We start from the raw sequence: 15,422 nt of genomic DNA, 5'->3' as shown, positions 1-15,422 counted from the left end.
TGTACTTTACTTTTAAAGTGGACTCGTTGAGTTTGTTGGTTGGATGTGAATTTTGGATTCAACTGTTGATCTCCCGTGTGATCCTGAGTGGAATTAACAGAGCCCCCAAAACTTGGTTGCTTTCCTTGCGACACAGATTTTTCTTGTTTACCTTTCCGTTGTTTTACGGCCTGTGCTAGAGTCAGTCTGGGGGACTCTTTCTTTCCCGGTAACCTGCATTCATCAGGGTGTTCCTCGCCAATCGAATATGTGGACAGATCACATAAATCGATTGAAGTGGATGCGATTGTAGTGGAGCTGGACTCGGAGTCAGGGATGATTCTTCTTCGTTTCAAGGATGGTTTGTGAATTCCTTTAGACGAGGACACTGGAATAGCTAGGTTTGAAACAGGATCAGAAATCTTCTTGTTTAGACTGTTATTACGTTTAAACATACTCAGACGTGGCGGAGTCGATAGGTTTCTTATGAATTCTTTTTTCTTAGAAGAGCCCGCTCTTTTGGAAATTATTTTTGCACCGTTAGTTGTTGTCCCACTTTCTTTTTTATCAAGTGATTTAATTATATCTACAGTAGATGTGGTTGCAGTTGTTTTTGCAGAGCCAGAAAAGATACCAAATGAAGAGAAATGACATCCCGGTAGGGCAACTTTCACTTGTAGATCTTTTTGGTGCGGTTCAACAGTGACATCTTTTGTACTATTGTCCGTTGATTCGCTTCCATGGGTAGCAGTTTGCGTTGTTTTACCAGGAATAGTCGCAGCGTCCCGACCGATGTTCTGAGACTTTAATTCTTTTGTCGTTGTTATGTTAGTGGCTATTTGGCGACATCCAGTAACTTCTGGTAGTGACGCACTCTCGATCTCCATTATGACTTGACAATGTTTTACGGAGGTATCATCCGATGTCATGGTAGAGGTTTTTGTGCTCTTTGTGCTAACATTTGAGCTCTCACCCTTACGCGTCACATGACTATGACAGTTTTGCATTGTATTTAGGGCATTAATCAGACCATCTACAAGTTTCTCCATTTGGGTGCTGTTGTAAGCAGCCTGGTCATGTTGTCTTTGATGCCATGATGTTGATCGTTTGGCCTGAGCCTGTATTTTTTCTTTTAAGTTTATATTGGACTTTTCCATTTCTTCCATTTTCTGAATTAAGTTCGACAGCATGGCACCTTGGTCCTGTAACCGTTCACTTAGGACTTCATAAAGTTTAATAAATGGAATCATGGCTAAAGAGGATGCCGCCAGAACATTGTTATGTATTTGCATTGCTGCGGCTGACGAGATGCTGGCTTTTGCTGGCGTTTGTCCGATGGTCTCGGCACCGCTTGCTTAGAGGCACGATGCGTCCTTAGCTTGCGCACTCATTTCAGGAGTCGGATCAGCTTTTTGCAAAGAATCAAAGTCCTTGTTATTTTTACTTTTCCTTGTAGATGCTAAAGGAGTGCTTGTGAATGGTTTCGCGGTTTCAAAGATTAGATCCGACATTGCTCCTTTGGAGGTGTTTCTTGTTGTGGTTTACGTGTTTAAGACAGTGTCTTTGTCTCGACTTGAAGACGTGGGTGCCCTTGGAGCTGTAGCAACTGTGTTTAGTGACTTTAAATTTCGATGGAGGTCTTGCTCGGAAGCGGTATGCAGGTGATGTGGTATATCACTAACTTGCATGTTGCCATCTAAGCTCCGAGCACAGCTTGCAGGCGGCTGTGACAGAGTGCCTGCAGCGGGCAACATCGAGCTTTGTAGGTTTTTTCATAAAATGTGTTGCCCTGTTTAGCCTGCGTTTTTGATCTGCTGTTTTCTTTTACGAGCATTGGTGGAGCAATAAAGATTTGGTTTGAGGCTTTTTCAGGCCGTTTTCCAGTTGGCATAGGATGAAAACGTCTCAGTTTCCCTCCAGATGGTGCTGACCCTCCATGGGTTGCATGGAATTGTATCTGATGCAAATTTCTCGTGGTGGCATTTATCGAGGCTCATGGGAGATCTTGAGTGCTTCCAATTGCGCTACTATTCGCCTCACCCACCTCTAAATTTTTGTTATTCATTTTAACAGGTTGGAGACTTTGCTGGATGTCAGTGTCTAAATCGGCAATTTGACACTCGTTTTGTTCGCCAGCTATAGTTTGGGTTGGCGCCGTGTACTCAGACTCTAATGGAATAGGTATGGCATTCTGATCACAGATAATGCCTTCCTGACAGTCATGCAATGACATGTGTGTCATGTTAGCTTTTACGCAGCTGATTTGAGTCGAGTCAACATGTACGGCTGCCATCAAATCGGCATCTGTAAGTTCAAATGGTGAAAAAAATGCCTCTGGCAACATAGGAGAGCAATTATTCTCATATGACTCACATATTGACTGTGAGAGGGATTTTAAATTATTTAGTGTTAGTAGAACAATTTTTGGGGGCGGTGTCGTAGAAGTGTTAGCCGATACATTCATAGGTTGCATCGCTTGTGTCTCTTGCAGGTCCACTTCCATCTCCAACGAGACAGGTTCTTTGCCGCAGGCTGGGCGGAGTAGGACGTCATTGCTTTTGTGTACGTCGTCAGTTGGTTCAGCTCTGGCTATTGGGCTTTTTTGAGAAATCAAAAGAGAGGTATTAGATATGGTTGTGACCCCATTTAAACCTGCAGATGAATTCATGTTTAGGGTTTCAGGCGTCACGTTTGATAGGGACACCCTACGTAATTCTGTTGCGTCTTTCGAGACTCCTTTTCCCCCCATGCCAATAGGTGACTGTAGGTGTACAATTTGTTTGCTTACCTTTCCGTCATGAGGCAACTCCTTGCTGAGGACAGTCCAGGGATTTAGCATACAGCGTTGCTGGAGGGTTTTATTTCGAGTCTGGGGCCCTGACTTCTTGCTCGGTGTGTTCGCAGCGTCCGGCATGGAGCGGCTGAGGGCGGTCTTGGCTGCACTTACCAAGTTGGTGTGTCTTTCGCACTAATTCAATATTGAGTGTCGGAGGGTTGGGCTTTCTTTCGTGGAGGGTTTCAGGGAACAAAGATGATTTCTCCGCAGTCTCCCCTATACGTATCAGGCGCCACCAGCGCCAAACAGCCGCACAACAGCTGATGCCCTCTACCCCTGCCGGGCTCAACGCCGCGAGGGTGAACACGGGTGCGTTTTCACTGGTGTGCTGATCACGTGACCCTTCACGTGAGCTCAAACAGGCTCCGCCCCCTCCAGGGAACAAAGCAGCGAGCTGCGAGTGTTTTTGCAGCTCGAACAGAAGAAGTTCGCCTTGCAGCGTCCAAAAGCGTCCAGAATCACTGGTTTCAAAACAGGAAAGTCTTTTGCCCAAAGAGCGCCATTTCTTAAAAATGCAATCAGTCATTTAGACCAATAACACATTGATAAAAGGAAGGAGATATCGGTTTGCCAAGTTGTTGACTTCAAAATGTGGAGTTCTCATAATCACAAAATTGTGAGAAAACCATGATTAACGCAATTCAGATATATAAAACACCAATTGTGCAGTGCAGAGGAGTTTCCCTAGTCACATGACTTTCTCTGCCTTATCACACTTTCTGCAACACACAACCATGTAAGGTCTCGTTCCTCCCCTCTCCTGCAGTGCTCTCTCACCAGGTTTAGACCATCATCCTTGGCCTTTGACCATCTCCGTTGTCTTCTCCACCACACCAGCCAATCAGGAGCCACCTGCCCTTCCATATATCCAGCCTCCCCTAGTAATCTTCATCGGCAGTGTCCTCGGTTAAGGAGGAAGACCACATCACCACCCATTTACGACTGTTGGGGCCTAACAGTGTCAAGGACTAGAAACCCTGCCTCACCAGTGTCAGGCAGTCACTACAATATATCTACTAGAGGCATAGCCCAATCCCACAGTCATGACGACAAAACTTTTGCCACACTAACATGCCACAAATCCACTGAACCTCATCTACACCCCCCCTCATTATCCCACCATCTTCAGCATCTCGCCTCTCCTGCAAGCTAATGTTCATTAATGCACACTCAGCCAATCAGGACGCTGCTAACATCTACTTCACCATAACACAGGAGCTCAATTTTTATTGTGGAAACCTAGCTCTCCCCATCTCTACCCTTGTCTTTGATACCCTCATCCCAATGCAGGTACAACATTCAACATGTCGACCGCACAGCAAAGGGAGGGGGAAGCGTGGGCATTTTTCACAACTTAAGACTGCTCTTGAACGTCTTAGTGCTTCGCTCTCATACCACCTTCCACTATTGCATAAATGGACTCAACTGATCTGTGGCCAAACCCTCAGGTGGGTAATCCCATTATGACATTTCTGATCGTATCACCCCAGTATTAATTACAAACTCAACAAGCCTCTTTCTTGGTGACTTCAATCTTCCAGGGACAGAAGCCACTAAAAGCACCACAAACTCTCATTGCCACCTCATTAATTTGCTGGTGATAAAAACGACACATACTAAACTCCACCTACAACAGAAGAAACCTAAACGCCCTAGTCATCTTAGCACCCCCATAACTCCTTCTATACAATGTCTTCACCCTATCCCACTTGACAGGACAGACCAGGCCACAATCTCCACCATTCTTGCATATACCCACCAATCCAACAAGGGGCACGGTAAGTTAAACATGTCTCGAGTCGCCCATTTAAGCTTCCACCTTAGAAGTACTAGAAAACAAATTAGCAACCAACATCAACGCTGTCCCTCCTATAAACGCTCATCCAAAACACAACAAAAATGGTCAATGCAAATGCCCCCGTGAAACTATGTCATGTCAGGGTTGATCCCTTTGCCCCCTGGTACACTGAAGACCTCCCCAACAAAAAGCACACTATCCAGTCACTCAAAAAACTCTGGCATAAAATGAAGAACAAAGACCTCCTCATGCTCAAGAACTCACACAGTGTGCACCAGTCTACCATAAAAAGCCAAAACCACATAGTACTCATTAGCGGCTGTCAACAGAAATAATGCTCTCCTCACAGCAGTCCAACACTGTTCAACCCCAGAGCCTGGTGCAATAATCCCACAGTCTACAGATAAATGGAACTATACATACACATTTTTCATCAACAAGATAGATAACGTACAACAGATCAATAAAACAAAAAGCAATCACCACCTTCCTTAATCCCAAAACACATAAGACAATACAAAGATGACACCGCCCTGTTGCCATACTAAAGCAGATCAAGGGTGCAGCCCGATTCCCATCCTCAAAACAGTAAAAGCCTCTCATGCAAGGCACCCTACAAATAACCCTAAAAATAGGACTAATCTGCCCTCTCCTCATAAAACGCACCTTGGTCCGAGGCATTCTCACGACTCTCTGGTTCAATGGAAAAGTCACAGAGAATTGCGAACACACACCATGATTGCATTAACCAGGAAGGCCTACTCTGCAATTACAGATCTGGTTTCCAATCAAATTGTACAGCCACCATCCAAATCAGAGATGACACTATAAATCAAGGACAAAGGTGACTCATGCCTCCTTGACCTTTCCGTCGTGTTCAGCATGATCGACCACCTTACACAGACTATCCTACGCTCAAACAAAAAGGGCTTATCAAACACAGTTCTTACCTGGTTCGCATCTTGCCCATCTGAACAGCTTGGTGCCTGGCCTAGAGATAATAAGGTGAGACCACCACGGGTCACATGCTGAGTCCCCAAAACAGTCAACACTCTCCCCAGTGATCTTTAATAAATGAAGACATTGGGATAACTTCTCTACGACTCAGATATGTCACTCGACCAATATACAGAGGATGCCCAATTAGACCAAAATGCCAATGGTGCACAGGGCATCTTATGCCTCAAAAATTGCCAAGATTCCTTTGAAGATGGGATGACAAACACATACCTGAAGCTCAATCACACAGACAGAATTAATTCTGATCAGTCACCAATCTAAGGAGGATACCATACAAGGTTGGCTAAACTAGCACCTTGACTGCTTCACATCTCAAGGCCTAACTGCCAAATTACGATGGTTCACTGTAGCTAGCATGCTTTCTTTCCAGCAACCTATCCACAAAATATCCTGCTACCCGTTAACTCTCCTGCAGAACATAACACCCTTCAACTCCTGAAATTCAGAACCACAGTCTAGACCCCTGGTAATCACAAACATGGATGTAGTTGATAGACTCCTCAATGATGTTCAAGGGACACATCTGGCTCCAGTTAGGGCCACCCAACATGCTGCAGCATAACAAAGGAAACACAATAATACAACTACATTTCACCCATCCTGAAGGACTGCACTTCCTTCCAATCCCAGCCAGAACACGCTCAGACTGCATGCATTATATAAAGGAACTACCCCTCTGACACCTGTCTACCTAGTTTCAAATCTCTGTAGCTCTGGTTGGTCACACTCTTACAGAAGCTAGGTCATTGCTATCCTTGAAAAGAAACTTGCACGCAAGGGGGAAATACAGGAAGCAGGCTGTCATGCTACACCCTTGCTTGCTTTATCGCCATTCCCAGTGTCAATCGAGATGGTGCCAACATTCTTGTAGTTCTGGAAGGAACTAGAGACCTTATTCTTCAGTTACTACCTTGGTGATAACTAGGCTCCTTAGAATAAAGAAGTTGTAGCCCGTGCAGCAAAGTGCTAAATGGCTTTAAGTTGTTAATGTTGCAGCAGTGGTGCTAGCAGATGTAAGACTGCAGGGAACGTGTCTGTGGTCTAGATTCAAAGCTATGTTTCACACTCAATACTGGATCCCAACAGATCGATTTTAAATTGAAAAGAATTCCAGGTTAAGATAATTGCTATTAATAAATACAAATGAAAATGGTTTAAAACATTTTTTACAAAGATTGACTAACAAAATGTATCCCAAACAAAGATAAACGAGGGCTACTTACTTGAACTACCCAAGGACTATTTGCAAAGGCCATGATATCCCTTTCTTCCCAGAAGAATGCAGAATCAGACCGTTTAATCATTTCAAATTTACTAAGAAGCTTCATTGCATATACTTTCTGTGAGGTTTTATGGCGGACCTATGAAAGAAAGAAAAACACTTAATAAAAGAGGGAAAATACGATTTAACATGAAATCCAATATATTACACTTTTGGGACAATTTAATCTTTTTATAGTTCCAAAGTTGAACACAGACACAAACGTTCAACAAATCCCCACAAACTGTCAGAAAGAAAATGTTAATTTCCTGTTGCCTCTTTGGTCTTGTTTCAATAGAGTATATAGTAATCCATCAAATACAATAAAATTAATACAATACAAAAAAACAAAATCCTGAGAAGCCTACAACCAAATTTCAGAAAATAAAGCATTACAACCTACAAACCATGGCCTTCATTCCCCATTTTGCGGCACCTCACACCCTGGTTGCCAATGGTTGTTGCAAAAATATGTCCACTATAAAATAAGTAATTCGTGATAATAAGGTAACTAGTGGCAGGTAGCGTTACCAAAAGAAGAAATGCTGATATGAAAGGTTTAACATCCTTTGTTCGTATTGAGTGATACAAAGGGCATTCCTCTTTCCTCTTCACCCCCAAAACGTATGGCTCTCTCATTGGCACTATTAACAGCTTACACGTGCAATCATAATTCAGCAGCAAAACTAATCTTGCATGTTCACGCTTTCTCCACTAACTTAACCCACCTGCTTCTCTTTCAAATTCACTACAGCACCTGGAGACCATGCAAATTGCAGCGATGCACGTTATAAATCCCCAAATAACATAACGTAGCAGTCCGTGCTCTTCCAGCTACACATAGAGGTTGCCAACAGACAACTCTAATAGAAATTAGGGGAATAACACCCCCTGATTGATTGGGTGTACATGAAAGATAAACCATCTTGTCGACACTGGTGCAACTGGCTAACAGGCTTTCATCAATGGTTGTTTAGGTTTCTTTATTCACGAGTTCGATTAAGTAGATCACAAATTCGCAGATGTGCAGGATTCTTAGAATTTGCAAATATGGATCCAGGGCAGTGACCCATGAAGTCAATACTCAATCCGAGGTGTTTGTACCCTGTTAAGTGCGCGCACACACACACGTGAGGTACTAAGAGAAAAAGCTAAACCACTGGTAAACCAAAGGGTCTTGGAAGAGGCAATTTTTAGGTTTTTGGTCTTGTGGACAACCCACAGATTTGGACCTGGGGCTCCCTGGGACAGCCTCTGAAGCTGGTGACTGTCAACCAACAAGGAGACAAGCGTCCAAGCCCAGAGGCAGCACCCCCTCACCGGCAGCAAGTTCTACTTTCATCTGATCAGCGCAGTGATCTGCGAATTCTAGTGCTTTATCCACGCTTGGGTAATTTAACCTTCCCAAGCCCTCCTGCCACAAACGTTACTCCACTCTCTCCAGTAGGAACCCTCTTGACTGTGTGTCTCTAATTCACTATCATCCTGTTACTTCTCCATTGGCTCCTCTCCATCTGATCACTCCATTGTTCACTTTAATATCTTAGTCCCTTCACATTTCACTCCCCTCCCCAACGACCAAGAGGAAAGTTAGGGAGGACTCTTGCCCCATATGTTGATGTGACACCCACTCTCCTACCTCTCTCGCCTATTCATGGCTCTTACATTGACACTGCTTTTTCAGACTTTCGCTATGCACATATGACTCCATTTTACAACCACTACCCTGCTTGCACATTCACATCTTCCCGCCCAGTCCTCAGCCTTGGAAAACGTCTGAAATTCAGACCCTCAAAACAAACCTGTGCTGTGACCTACGACACAGGCGCAAATTACGTGCCCCTAGCCTACTGCCGGACAACAAAAGAAATACCTTGCTGCCTCAACTCTGCACTGGACTGGACTCTGAAGCCCTCCTGCTTCACACGCACCTAATCTTCACCCTTCACAATCATCCTGCAAACTTCAATCTACCCTCCTCTCTCTCTCTTTCTCTCGCTCTCCCTCTCTAACCTTTTATCACCTTTCCCACCCATCTCATCTACTCTGGACTACCTCCCTTCTACCTCCCATATTGAAGTAGCACTCAACCATTGCAATGTCAACCCATCTTGCGCTCCTTTCAATCCTTTTTCTCCGCAAATGGTCAAAGGCTTGGTCTCAATGACTTGTCCTTACATTGCTTAGCTATTTAACCTTTCTCACACAACTGGACATTTCCCTGCCCCCTTCAAACCTGCAACTGTCTTACCCTTATTGAACAAACCCTCTGCTGACCCAAATACCCGAGCAAACTGTTACCCAGTTTCTCTCCTTCCGCAACATACAAAGGTCCTTGAGCAGGTGGTCTTCAATTGGATCACTAACTACAATGACGATAATGTCCTTGGAGACCCACTTCAATCTAACTTGCATAGTTAACACTCCACCAAGACTGCACTCATGCAGGTCTTCAACTTTCTCTCTGATGGTCACCATTCCAAACTCTCTACTATACTCATCCTTTTGGACCTCTCTGCTGCTTTCAACACTGTCGACCACTCTTCTTTCCCTCCTCACGATCCATAACCATGAGTTTCAAAAATATGATCTTGCTTGGATTGTCTCCTACCTGGAAGGTCAACATTTTAAAATCTCTTGCAACTGCAAATCTCTGACTCCCACCTATCTCCCTTGAAGTTTCCCCCAAGGTTCATTCCTGGGCCTTTTGCTCTTCACCTTCTATATCTCTGCCCTAGGGATACTTATCTCATCCTCTGACTTTCACTATCACCTCTTTTCTGATGACAATCAAATGTTTTTCTACTCAACCCAGCCGTCTCGTAAAGAAAATACGATTACGAACTGTTTCACTGTAATTAGTCAATGGATGAATTTCCCAACATGAGGTTCTTTGGGCAGGGCATGTCCCCCCGGTCTCCACTACCTGTTAAGAATTAATTCAAGTTTCTTCATAGATCTTTCCCATAAGAACAGATCATGCTCATACTCGCATCACATGCACTTTAGTCTATTTATTCAGAAATGCCTTCAGACATTGTTTAAATCCATTCCTTCTTTCAATGTGCACTCCATATTTGCCTCTCTGACCAGTTGCATTACATTAAAATGAGAAGACAAAGTATCGGGCACAAGGCAAATCGCTCCTTTTCAGCTGGAATTAGGCTGAATAATTACTCATAGACAAAGTTCCGGAAACTCCTACTAACCCCCCCAGAGGAATTAATAACTTGTTGGGTGAGACCTCATAAGAAGCACACACAAATAGTGGCTAGCTGCTTAGAAGGTCCTGCAGTGTGTGGGTTTGTGTTTTGCCACCCAGTGAGGCCCTCCACATGAGCCAATTAATCATGGTGCTGTTACCTCGAACTGCATCCCCATCTCCCTCCCTCCCACACAAATAGTTGTACACTAATTGGATTTGCTATACTCTTTATAATTTGACATTAGATATACATTTTGGCTAGGGCCCCTTGGTAGAGTGCAGTTTTTAGACGCATTGGTAATTTCCCTCTTTCCGCTCTCCCTTTATTATGACTCACCTCCACTACACGAAAACAGTTTAATCCTTGTATTTTATAACTGAAAATCCTCAAGATACTATGGAGTGAATACTTATCGCGCATTTCAATAATGTTAAGTGTGGGAGGAAAGCCTAAACTTAACATTACTGGGATGGCACCAACTATCAAGTCTGTTCTACTGCATTTGCTGATAGTGGCTCCTCCAATTCAGCTAATGCACACTGCCATTTAGACTACTCTAACAAACCACATTAGGCTCTTAAAGTGCTACTCAGAGCACCAGGCATGTCCACACCTTCATTAAACAAATGTTAGGAGGTGAGAAGAGTATGCTAGCTGGGTACAGGTCACTTGAGTAGGTGTTTCCTACTCAATTCCAATGATGAAGCAGGCAAATATTGCCTTTCTGCAGCTTCAACTTCAATCTGAAGGCTTTATTCATTTTCAGGAAGATCGCTTCAGGTAGTTGGCTATTTATGAGATGAAGGATGTTTTTGCTATTCGATTACCAGTAGATGTCTGTAAGAACAACCCTTTCCCACAGTCTCTTTTGTGCTTGTTACGTTGCTTGTTGCCAGTGTTAAAATTGAAAACCTGCTCACAGGATGCTCAGGACTCCGGTTAACGGTGAGAAGAATATACCTTTTATTATAATTCTTACATGTAATACAATTTACAAGTAAGTAGGGGCACAAAGGGGAATATACAGGTACACATCCACTCCTCAGGAGCTCAGAGATCTAACCACATGATATAATACCATTATGTAATACATCAACATCACCCGGGCATTCTCATATACAATAAAATAAGGGAGAATTGGACAATCCAATGGTTATGGGCAACATCTTTACACTAAGGCTACTAACGGTTTACACCTTAAATCATCAAACTGAATAGTTTGTTACCCGATTAATGTATCTGTCTCACAAGTTAGTAATAGTTGCAGCCTTGGGAGATCAATATTAGTTGAGTATTGTTGAATAAATTATAAGTTACTCACCGTAGTGACTAACATAGTCCTAGTCCATAGTCCCCTTTCCTCCATACTGTATGGTGGTCCATCGCTAGAGTCCTGAAATTGAACCTTTTTCACCAGAAGAAAATCTTCTTCCCCTTTAAATTTAGAGTCGCTTGGGGCCCAGCCCTGCGAGCATGCGTTCCCCTGACTCCGCCGCCACTCCTCAGTCCCCATTGACGCGTCAACAATATTACCATTGCCTAATGACACCAGTCTTATTAGGGGGGAGGATGGTGGAACGTATGGAGGAAAGGGGACTATGGACTAGGAGTACATTAGTCACTACGGTGAGTAATTTAGAATTACTCCTACGTCCCGTCCCCTTTCCTCCAAACTGTATGGACGATCACAACTGAATGTAGCCCCAAACTGGAGAGGTGACCCTCCTTAAGAAAACAAGTTCCTAAGTACTTCCTGTCCAAATGCCGCATCCGACCTGGAGCTGGCAACCCAACAGTAGTGTTTGCAGATGGCTGAAGGCGTGGCCCATGTTGCCGCCCTGCTGATGACCTGCCGCGGAACGTGCCTCTGGAAGGCGACTGTCGTGGCCTTGGCTATAACAGCATGTGAGTGCATGTTTGCCGGAAGCAGCTTGTGCTGCCCTTCAAAGGCCTCCTTGATGGCTGAAGCCATCCACCTGGCTATAGAGGCCATAGATGCCCGATATCCTGATCCTGGCCTGGATCCCCCAAAGGTAATGGAGCCTCTGATTTGCGTAAGCTCTTGGTCCTGTCCAGATAGAATTTCAGAGCGAGCATGACATCCAGACAGTGCAAAACCCTCCGAGCATCGTCCTTGGGATCCACGAAGAAGGTAGGTAACACTATCTCCTCATTTAGACAGAACAAAGAGACCACTTTAGGCAAGAACGTGTGGTGCATTCTAAGGACCACCTTGTCTCTGTGAAAAGTAGTGTAAGGTTCTGAAGCTACTAGTGGCAGAATTTCGGGGACACTGCGTGCAAACGTAAGACCCACCAGGAGAGCTATCTTGATGGTGACCAGCCTGTTTTGATAGGCAGGTAGAGCCTGATGAGGCCTGCCAAATGTCTTTTCATTACCGGGTTGGAGGATGAAAATACCTCCTCCTCAGAGTTCCGGTAGGCTCCGACGGCCACCAAATAGATGTGGCATGTGTCGATTTGAGTGTTCGAGGTGTGCAGAGAAGGACAGTACGTCGTCCAATTAGCATGTGAGAGGATTGACCCCCCACCCCCTTTGGACTCAGACCAGTGGCAAAACCTAGTCCACTTGATTTTGTACTGGGTCCTGGTAGCATCGCTCCTAGCACCCTGTATTTATTTATTTGCATTTATATAGCACGTTACAAGATTACATCTAAGTTAAATTACATGGAGATAGGCAACTGGGTTACATTAGCCCACAAACTTGCATGGATTAGTTTACTTAGGTAAGAGGCTGGGTTACATTAGCCCCCAACTGAGTTAGGCTGACGTTGATTGTCAAGATACAAACATAACATATTCCTACAAATATAGTACAATGTCAGTGGGCTGCCTCTTTTTAGCAAACCCCTATCATGATGGCTGTGTGGGCAACTGGTATGGCGTGTGTGACGTTTTAAGCGAACAGTCTGGTTTTGATTGCTTTGTGGAAGATGAGATGTTTGATGTCTATGTTAGTCTGGGAAAGACACAGATGCTTTAATGTGACCTGCTCAGGAACTACAATGCAGGCGCTAACTTCTCTAGGGCGAGGTGGACGACCCTGCCTCCCTGCTGCGACGGTAGATGAGCTAGGCCCAGTGGGAGGTGAATCGGAGGTTGGTCCAACAAGCTGAGTAGCTCCAAGAACCATGGCCTCGCCGGCCACCACAGAGCGACCAGAATGACTGAGGTGCCGGGACTCCCTTATCATGCAGATCACCCTCTGCACCAAGGGAGTGGTAGGGAACGCATATGCATTCATGCTGTTCCACCGTATCTGCAACGCATCTCCCAGGGAACCGGGATCCTAACCCTGCCAGGATGTGAACTGAGGGCACTGCCGGTTGTACTGTGTGGCGAAGAGGTTGACCTGTGGATGACCCCATCATTTGAAGATCCCATGGAGGAGCTGATCGTTCAATTGCCATTCGTAACTGTCCACACTCAGCCTGCTGAGCCTGCCCACCTCCAGGTTTGCTTCCCACGGGTGGAAGATTGCCACCAAACGTATGCCATTTGCCAGGGCCCATTCGCACATGCTGACTGCCAGGGTGCATAGACGAGGGGACCTGGTGCCACCCTGCTTGTTGATAGAATACATAGTGGTGGAGTTGTCTGTCTGAATGAAGGTCATTGTGCCACTGATTAGTGGTAGGAGGCCTTGAGGGCCAACCAGTTGGCCTTCAGCTCCAGCCAGTTGATATGTGCCTCCTGTTCCTGAATGGACCAAACTCTATGCCCGCTGTGGTTGTCCAGGGTAGCTCCACAGCCCTCCAGGGAAGAGTCCGTGGTGATGGTAACCTGTGGGGCTGGTTGATGGAACGGTCTGCCTATCCTCAGGTTGCAGTCCGTGCTCCATCAGACCATGTCCTGGTGGAGAGCTGGAGAGATGCCGACGAGTTCTGCCTCAGAACCCCGTTCCTGATTCCATGAGGCCGCGAACTGTAACTGCATTCTCCTCATTTTGAGCCTTATTTTAGGCACTGAAAGAAGAAATGCCACCATGAGGCCCAGCAGGTGCTGGTACTACCAAGCTGAGGTCACCTCTGGTGAGAAAATGGCTCATGGCCTTCTTGATGGCTGAAATCTCGTCTTCCGGGGGAAACACTCTCTCGGAGTAAGTATCCCAGATGAGTTCTAGGAAACCCAAGCTCTGACGGCTCCAGCTGTGACTTCTTGAGATTGATGGAAAATCCCAATTCGTGTAGTGTAGTCATGAGGGCGGAGGGGGTGTGCTGGACCGCCTCCCGAGATCTCACCCTGACAAGCTAGCCATCTAGGTATGGATATGAATGGTGCACCTGGGCCACTGTATTCATAAGCCTGTTAAAGGCCCCGGGGGCTGAATTCAGGTCAAAGGGTAGAACCTTGAATTGGAAATGAAAGCCCATGATCCAGAACCTCAGGAAGGATTGATGGGGCTGTCAAATCGGGACATACAGGTATGCGTCCTTCAAAACCAGGGAGCACATCCAGTCTCCCTTGGCTTGCACAGTGTCTCAGCAATAAGCGCTGGGGTAACCATCTTGAACTTTTGAAGCAAAAGGGAAAGGTTCAGAGTGGAAAAGTCCAATTCAACTCTCAGGCCAGCTTGGTTCTTCTGTATGGCGAAAATTCTGGAGTAGAAGCACATGCCCCGCTGGGAGGCTGGGACTTCTTCCACTGCTTGACTTTGTACGCGCTATCAAATTTCCGCCAATAGAGTTGCCGTCCCAATCTGTGGAAGAGAGGAGGGTGGGGAGGGAGGTACCAGTAGACACTAATCCGAGGATACTACTGATAGGATCCAAGGGTCTGGGAATCATATGCGCTAATGCTGTACATGAATGGCAAGCCTGCCCCCTGCCCCTACCGGAGACACATGGACCGGGAGGGGGGTGTCATGCATTCTTTCCCTCTGAGGCTGGGGCTGAGGAGGGGGGCTGAAAGAAGCCCTTATCCCCCCACCTAGTGCTGCTTGCGACCGTGTTGACTCGGTGACTGGTCCGGCTGCCTGGACCGTCGTTCCTGGAAGCCCCAGAACCTGCCGAAAGCTTGCTCCTTGTTGGACCGCTGGTTCGTCTGACTATAGGTTATGGGTTTGGATTGCGCGAGGATGAATAAGGATTTCGCAGTCTGCGAACTGTTGTTCTTCTTATAAAGTTCATCTGTGGTGGAATGAAAGAGGTTGCTACCCTCGAATGGAAGGTCCAATATGCGCTCCTTGGCGTCCGGGTTGAACTTGATACCCTGTTACGGATTCTAATGGGGTGTCACACACCCGTCCAGGACTTCTGGGGACACAGGGCAAGGACGACTGCAGGCTTCCTGGCCCTCT

General features: G+C 45.7%; 1 protein-coding gene across 3 annotated transcripts in view; it reads right to left on the bottom strand.

Moving 5' to 3' along the window:
* The window catches only part of ROCK2 (Rho associated coiled-coil containing protein kinase 2), a 1,440,935-nt gene that overhangs the window by 805,323 nt on the left and 620,190 nt on the right, over positions 1-15,422 (bottom strand). For all 3 annotated transcript variants that reach the window (XM_069605961.1, XM_069605962.1, XM_069605963.1), the window contains exon 4: positions 6,857-6,994. In XM_069605961.1, the coding sequence (XP_069462062.1) occupies positions 6,857-6,994 (138 nt within the window). The remainder of the gene's footprint in view (positions 1-6,856; positions 6,995-15,422) is intronic.

The sequence above is a fragment of the Ambystoma mexicanum genome, chromosome 4p, assembly GCF_040938575.1.
Source record: "Ambystoma mexicanum isolate Mex_15411 chromosome 4p, UKY_AmexF1_1, whole genome shotgun sequence".
Lineage (NCBI taxonomy): Eukaryota > Metazoa > Chordata > Amphibia > Caudata > Ambystomatidae > Ambystoma > Ambystoma mexicanum.
The sequence above is the reverse complement of the archived record's forward strand: the minus strand, read 5'-3'. Positions and strand labels throughout refer to the sequence as shown.